At 36.4% G+C, this 8,637-nt stretch overlaps 1 protein-coding gene across 1 annotated transcript; it reads right to left on the bottom strand.

Annotated features, from left to right (window-relative positions):
• Nucleotides 1–1,734: 1,734 nt before the first annotated feature.
• Nucleotides 1,735–6,144, bottom strand: LOC121467822. Its single transcript, XM_041710132.1, has 2 exons — nt 5,708–6,144; nt 1,735–3,080 (listed from the first exon to the last, which is right to left on the bottom strand). Exon 2 carries the CDS (start codon nt 2,485–2,487, stop codon nt 1,918–1,920), a length of 570 nt encoding a protein of 189 aa, XP_041566066.1. The 5' UTR covers nt 2,488–3,080; nt 5,708–6,144; the 3' UTR covers nt 1,735–1,917.
• Between the last annotated feature and the right edge of the window lie 2,493 nt (nt 6,145–8,637).

Here is an 8,637-nt window from a genome sequence, read left to right on the forward strand (position 1 = left end):
AATATTATTTTTGTTTTTAGTAACAATAATTTTATTTGTATTGCTAATTTCATCAGCAGGATCTATTTCCTTATCTTTTATATCTGGACTATCATTAACATCAACTTTGTCTTTTCCATTACGCCAGGGTTTCATATTATGCACCGCCCATATACCCATATGTTATGGCACTTGTGACTGCTGAAAGCTTCTACGTCTTCAATAAAGTACCAGTTACAATCTAACACCTTGGACACAACATAAGGCGCTTTGAATTTGGGAGTTAACTTACTGGACACGCCTTGCTGCGAGTTAAAAATTCGAACAAAAAATTATTTCCTTCAGAAAATAGTTGCGGTTTTTGTCGTTTTGAATCAACATTTTTTTTTTAAACTATCAATATAACAACCCCTCTGCCCAACCCCAAACAACATTACATTTGGATATTGATTCAAACTTCGGTTTTTTGTGTTATTTATTGTAAACTCTACTTTGTCTAAAACTTTGTGCCGTGGTTGATAATTCTCTACGTCTTTTATATTTATTATTGCTAAAGTTTCCAAACTCAAAGCTGTGGTACCTTGATTGCATATCGGTTGTACGTTTCGAAAAATAAAAGACAGTGTGAAATTTGTTATTACTTTTCCTTTGTAATAATATTGCGCCATAACCTAATGAGCTTGCATCACAGTGCAACTCTGTCTCATCTCTTGGATATATGGATCAATATATGATTGCTAAAATTGGAGCTTCAATTAACTTTTCCTTCAGTATAGTGAACGCATCTAGTTCTTCTTTACTAAAAGCAAACTTCTTGTATTTTCTGGTTAAATCGTAAAGTGGCTTTGCAATAATAGAAAAATCTTTAACAAATCTTGTAAAATAAGAGCATAATCCTGTAAAGCTTGAGACCTCGCTGACTTCTGAGGGCATTGGAAAAGACGTTATTGCTTCTAAACCCGTTTCGTTCGCTTTTATCTCATCCCCATTGAATGTATATCCCAAGTAATCAATGGATGATTGCAAGAATTTACATTCATCAAGTCTAAATTTTAATTTGTTTTCAACTATACTTAACTCGCCTTGCCATCGCAAATAATATTTATATTAAGCATGTCTCTATCGAATGAATCCACATTGTAACTTTCTTCATTCGCAACGATATTGTCTAGTCTGGTGTCAGCTTCGTCATCTATAGCTTCATTGGCCTCAACATTAATATTCGTTATAATTTCTAAACATTTCGGTACCTCGGGCTTGTTCGATTTCTCTACTCTTTTCTCTACATCTACCTGTTTCTCTACATTGAAATCTACTTTGTAATTGTTTCCAAGATTGCTCTTTACTTTTGTCTCTACATCTACCTGTTTCTCTACATTGAAATCTACTTTGATAAATCACTTTCGCACTTTTCCACTAAATGTATACCCACTGGCTTAATAATAATAATTGGTTAGCATCGTTAACTATTTGTACGAGCTTAAAATTACTTAGATTTAAAAAATCGCGTCCTACTACCATTGAGTACCTTACAGATTCATCAGTTACAACCAGTAATTCAATTAATACGTTTTTATTTGAACTTTTATTAAGACAAACTGTTTTTCTAATTACATTTAGTTTACTTTCGTTTATTCTGAAGAAGGTATTATTCAACTTGTTCTTATCAATGATTACGTTACTGGGAATTACTGACTTCTTTAGAAATGAGACGGGGCTTCCCGAATCTATGAATCTATGGAATACAATTTTTTTGAATTATGTATCGTATTTTTAAATTGAACTCTAAAGTGTCTTACATTTTCGTTGCCAGATTCTTTCTTCTTGTACAATAAACACTCTCTAGCCAAGTGTCCAACTTCTCCACAGGCATAGCAAGCTCCATCAGCCCGTACTGGCTTGCGGCATTCCTTATCCAGATGGCCAAGACTGTGGCAGTTAAAGCATTTGACAACCCTCTGTTCCGGGGTCGCAGCGGTTGATGAAGACTTTCCTTGCATCTTTTTTTTGATGTACAGGAGCTCTGGGTTTCTCTACATCTTGAAAGGCTTCCAATACATCAGCAGGCACTGCAAAACGTTGTAGTTTCGCTTTGTTTTTAAGTTGTACATTTTGTATGCCATCTATCAAGTACTGCACTAGTTCGTGAACAGTCATAGCGATGTCTTGTGCCAGAGTAGGTTTGTCAATGTAGTAGATGGCAAACTTCTCACCGAATTGCCACTGGCGGTTTTCAAACTTGCGTCGCATTTCCAAAACATTATCCTTGGTTCCAAAAATAATTTTTAGTTGTGCCAGAATCAAGTCGATACTCCCAGACAACAGTGATGGGCGAGATGACAGCCAAAAATTAGCATTGCCGTTTAAGCGTGAGCAAATTAATGGACGCCTGACGTCATCACTGACTTTGAACACATTACGAACATTTTTTACCACCAGCAACCATTCGTTTATGTTGCCATCGCCGTTGAACTCTGGGAGTTGCTCTTTCATGGTGTTCAAGTTCATTTCTGGCTTGACAAGAAACGTAAATTTTGCATCGCCTGTTCCATTCCCGCAGCGTTGCCACCCGATTCGTCCAGTATGTTGCTAGCTCGACTACGTCGAACGCCAAAGGTTAAAGTACTTGGTTGAACGCCGAAGGTTGAAGTACTCGGTTGAACGCCGGTTCCTGAAGGTTGAACGCCACCACAATCAACTGTCTCGACAAGTTTAAGTTCGTTGCCGAAACCGTCTTCATCTTCTTCTTCGCTTTGTTCTTCGTTGTTGTTATTGGCTGCATTGGCGAAAGCCATCTCGCCGTCTTGTTCTTCGTTGTTGTTGTTGGCAGCATTGGCGACAGCCATCTCGACGTCTTGTTCTTCGTTGTTGTTGTTGGCTGCATTGGCCAAAGCCATCTCAACACCAATTTCGCCTCCACCTTTCGTAGACTCCACCTTTTCGTAGTACAACTCCGTAGCATTCTCCGACGGTAGTACAGCACTTAACTGCGCAATTAGTTTCCCTTTGTGGACAAGCCAAGTTTTTCAAAGAAACTTTTGATTTCCATTAGTTTGAGTTCGCCGAGATTAATGTGTGATGCCATTTCAACAGATATTTTCCTATTCCGATATAACTTGATTAGGGTCAGTTACCACTTCTGGATTAAAGTGTTCTTTATTCTGCTTTAATTTAATTATCTTTTATTCAGCTTTTCTTTCGATCGCACCGGCCCACGCAAAGAAACATCAAAGACGCAATATTACAGCGTGGGGGCGTATAATAAATGGTGAAGGTACAGGACACCTCAAGCTTACGCGGTGTTCAAATCGTTTAAAAAGTGACCAAACTTACTGATATCGCCAAGACAAATTTCTATTCCCGTAAATTCAACAACGCATCTTCCACTACTCAGACATGGAAAATATTAAAAAACCTCGGAATATGAAAAATTAATCAAAGACTTGAGCAAGACATAAATATTAATGAACTTAATAAAAAGTTCTTAAGCTGCACAGAACCTGAAATCACTGAAAATAAATATTTGATAACCCACGATTTTTACCTGAAACTGTCTGAATTATTAGATTTAGTTAACCAGTGTGATGTCCTTCAGAGTATACTAAGAATTAAGATTAAAGCCACTGAATCTGACAACATAAGCCCCAAATTTATAAAAACACTGCTGCCAAAGATCCTTCCATATATAACGTATACCTTTAATACTGCACTGACAAAATCTACATATCCGGACTGTTGGAAAACAACTAAAATAATTCCGATTCCCAAATCAAATAATGAGTCTGTACTCATTTCCATCCATACCTATCAAAGATATTTGTAAATCTCATGGCTGAAATTAATACATTTATGTCCGACAATGCAATGCTTAATAATAATCAGTCTGATTTTAGCAAAAACAGAAGCAGAAGAAACATCTCAGCTATTTTAAAAATTGCCTAAGGGAACAAATAGACGAAAACAATGTTACACTCTTAGTTGTACTGAACTACAGTAAGGCCTTCGATACAGTAAACCACAATGTCCTTTTTGCAAAACTACGTAATATGTTTATGTTTTCTAAATCTAGTCACACTTGTGTCTTCGTACCTACAAAATCGTCGTCAATCTGTTTTACTGTTACGTCTTCATATGAAAATGATAATCATGTTGTACCACAAGGGTCTGTGATTGGTCCCTTATTGTTTACCTTATATGTTAATGACCTTCCCAATACGTTATCTGAATTAAATGTACAGTTGTATGCTGATGATGTCGAAATGTATGTGAGTCGTCCTTTAAACAGAATAAATGAAAGTATAGATGTTTGTAACAGAGAACTTGAACTTGAACAGAATAAATGAGTATGTAGATGTTTGTAATTGCCCGTAGTTTTTGGTTAAAAAGCCGGAAAAAGTGCAAATTGTGAAAAAAGTCGACCCAAGAAAATCGAGGTAAAAAACCATAACTTTTAGCTTCAGGCTTATGTATTCTTTGCCCTTCGTTATCGGTCAGTGTATCTTTCTCCGATATCACTTCCTAGTGTTGCTGATCAAGAATATATATACTTTATAGGGCCGGAAATGTTTGCTCACTGTGTTGCAAAACATTTATATATAATAGAGTCGTTTAAAAATCGTAGATACGCATTTTGAAAATGCAAAAAAGATGCTAAATCGCCTACCTCAGTGCCGCCTGCCGAGCGAGTTAGTTAACCATATGAGGGCAGTAGCGCGCATTAGCAGGCCTTAAGGGCGGTCGTCTTTCCAGCACAGCCTAAGGATCTGCCAGCAGCACTGGCACTAGTTAGCTAGCAGAGGCGAGTATTGAACGAAGTAAGTTTGCGGCAACATATGCCAAGGCCGTCGAGCAGAGAAATCAGAATTCTGATTACCACAAGGACCAACAGCGTGTGCCTGAGAAACAAAAAGCAAAAAAAAATCAAAACAATGACTATTGGCACATACAGGATAACTGAACTGATCGGGGTAAGCGAGGTCATGCCCAGAGCCCATGGATTTAGATCCATAATCTTCTAAGCCTAGAAATCCAAAGAATTTTAAACAATCCCAGGAGAATAATACACAGTTTTCTACTTCTCAGAACCAAAAAGGCCAAACTCTTTTGAAGGAATGAGAAAGAAGAGCAATATTAAAAAAAATACGGCCGCAGCCGCACTGAATGCAATTAAGCAATAGACTAGAAAGATCTTCTTAATTTTTTAGAGAAAGGTCCCGCTTACCGTTGAGCGGAGATTACTCCTGATAGACACTGGGGCAAAAAATAATGTGAAGCCCGTCAAGGAGCACCTACCACGGAAGCACTGAAGACTACTAGTGGGAATTCACACAGGTCACTTTCTAACCGCGGCGCACGCAGTCAAACTAGGCATTACTAACAATGGCAGTTGCAGGAAATGCGATGACGCTGGGACGTGCGAGTCCCTGGAACATCTTATCTGTAACCACCCAGATCTCTCAAGGGCAAGGAGAATATACCTGGGCTTCCCAGAACTGGCATCGCTAGGTTCATATTGAAACATCCGGAGAGTTAAAGGCCTATGGGAGGCCCCCCCTTACCTCTTCGGGCCAACGTAACCTAACATAATGCCTGTCGTCTCCCTATTCACAGTGAGTACCATACATGGCCCCAGTAAAATACCCCTTCTTTTCACTAGATACCCTAAGTACGTTTGATGTCATTAAAGATTTCGTTCTGCTTACGCAGGCGGGAGCGGCTTTAGACTTACGTTTCTGCGGAATCAGGTACGGAAACGTAACCAAACAGCTTAAGTTCGTCGAATGCCCTTATGTCAATTCTACAAATGTCGATAGTATTGTAGTTCCAAACTGATTGAATCTGAATTTAGACAAATTATCCTTAAAAGGAGTAAAGTGTTTTCAAACTTTAACGAGGCACGCTTGCGCAGTTGTCTTAAAGTTGCACTTATTGGGAACACGATTTCCTTGAAGCCACTATAAAATTTCCGTTTTGTCCATTTCAAAATGGAGTCGCACGCCAAAACGCAAATATAAGGAAAAAAAACTTGTATGTTCTCGGATAGCCAAAATGTTGATTAAGGCGGATGTTTAAAGGTTGTCTATCGCACTTCTGAAGTTGTTATCGTAGTTTTTTTTACATTTTTATTTCAATTTTATGTTAGCGTGGTTTTTAGAATGTTTGTGCGCTTTGCTCTCTTGTATCGTAGTGTGCCTGTTCTTTGATTTTGTCTCAATCCTTAGCTTTAGCAATATAAGTTCAACTTAGTTTTACGTCAAATCGGAACGGTGGGATTGTTACATATATGTAGGTACATATGTGTACTTACATATATAATATTACTTAGAAATATTTAAAAAATGTGATTAACACATAATTATATCGCACCTTATCAATACACTGCTAACAGTATATAAATCTTTATCAATAATTACATCAACTCGGCCTGGCTTATTAAAGTTCGGGTCAGCTAATAAGAAACTTTGCCATTCTGATTTATCTATATTTATTTCTCTAACAGAAAGTGCTTTTATTAATTTTTGCAATTTTCTCTAGTTGGTTTTGGCGACCTTTCCAAAGTATATTAATTGTTAGCCGGCTCGGGGTCAGGATGTTGAAAAAAAAACACAAAATTATTTTAATTTTGTTTATTTGTCAATATATTTCGGATGCACTTCGGCAACCGTCTTCAGGACAACTATAAAATAATTACAACGATTTTAATATTTTTAACAAACAGAAAACAATTTACATTTGACATACATTTAATTTACACGTCTGCGTCCGGTGACGTGGCAAGGCAATATTATTGCCTTGGTTACCAATGGCTTTTTAGAATTAAGGGATTTTATTTCCATTTTTATATTATATTTCGATACACTTCCACTTTCAGAAGATATCCCACTAATCTCAGTTTTAGATTTTGTTTAGGGCAGCTTTAGTGGTGTCAATAAAATTTTTTAATTGCCAATAAATAATTAATTGTCAATAAAATTTTTAACAGCAGAGAAAAGATTACGATTGCTTTTGTACCGCTTGGTTAGAAGTTCCCAACAATAGGTGAGCGACAACTTTTTGCCCTTCACCTTTTAAAGCTGATTTTAAATAATTAGATTCTCCCTTATATGTATCAACTCGACATACAGTTCTTGAAAAAGGTCTCACTTTTTGGCGTCACCGTCAAATGTGGGCACCTGAATTTTTGGTAGGCTTGGCAAATTTTCTATTTTTCCCACCACCTCAAAAATTATTAACAACTTTCTCCTTAATTTACTCATTTATTTCAGACGAAATATTCTCAATGTCAAATTACAACTCGCTAAGAGTTAAATAAAAATCTACAGTACAGTGTTTTTAGTTCTGAAATATTTTGCCAAAGCTTAAGTGCAAACAAGTCCAACAAACTTCCACAAGTAACTGATGTAAAAATCTTTGAAGTCCACCTGGATAGAGGGCTTACTTGTCACAAGCATATTGATTTTAAAAGAAATCTACTGAAATTTAAAGCTAAGTCTATTCTGGCTAATAAACTCCCTTTCACCACTCAACACTGGGGTACAGAGTACTTTTGTACAATTCAGCCCTTAAAACAATTTGGCCAAGTGTTTTTTTAATTCTAATTCAACCCAATACGAGTTAGCGTCTAACATTCGCTTATATACACAATTAGCTGGTTTGCTTGAGTGGTCTTAACTCACATACCAAATCGTTGGCATTACTCCACGGTCAAATTCCTTTTAGTTGACTTGGCCTAAGAATATTAGTGTTAGGCCATTTTTATATCAATTAGTAAACTTTTTTTTAGCTGCTTGTGTCTTTTCACAATCTTCAATTAAACTAGTCAACTGTTTTGTTACCATAAAAAAGTTTATAGATTTCTTGTAAACATAGTTACTTTCTTGAAGTATAGTCGTCGTATTCATTTGTTCATGTACTTGAAATTTCTATTAACTTCTTCATATGTTTTTTAAGCACATTAGCCGTTGAATACACTATAGACAATTGCTTTTTGCCTAGATCATTAAGGCTGTGCTGGCTATCTAACAAATTTCTCATATTTTGCTCCTATTGTACCCTATTGTCATCATCCATTATTCCAAGCAGGATGACACTTATTCAAAGTGGTTTCTGTCATAAACGATACGTGTCAACCTCACAATTGTACACTAAATACTCTGAATTAGTATGGTATTTTAGTAATGGTATTTTAACATGTACTATCAAATTTTGTCTTTGACTGTGTTGGCTATCTCACAAATTTCTCATATTTTGCTCCTATTGTACCATATCGTCTTCATCCATTATTCCAAACAAAATGACACTTATTCAAAGTGGTTTCCGTCATAAAATGATACGTGTCAACCTCAAAATACTTTGAATTAGAATAAACTATTAGCTAACTCTCTTCATACCCCATCTAACTTAGATGAGTATCAGCTAAGTAATGGCATTTTAAGATTTACTATTAATATTTTATCTATAAACAAAGCTGTCAAAAGTGTATATACCTCTTTTAGTTCTGCTCCAGTAATTTTTTCTGGTAAAAAACTAGACTTTCCTTAATCTTAGATATATCCCCTTTAAGTTGGCTTGGTCTAAGAACATTAGAGTAAAGCCGACCAAGATTTAAGTCGTTTAGTGAGCTTATTATACCTGCTTGTGTCTTACAACTATTTAACT

Source organism: Drosophila elegans, unplaced genomic scaffold (genome assembly GCF_018152505.1).
Source record: "Drosophila elegans isolate 14027-0461.03 unplaced genomic scaffold, ASM1815250v1 contig_788, whole genome shotgun sequence".
NCBI lineage: Eukaryota > Metazoa > Arthropoda > Insecta > Diptera > Drosophilidae > Drosophila > Drosophila elegans.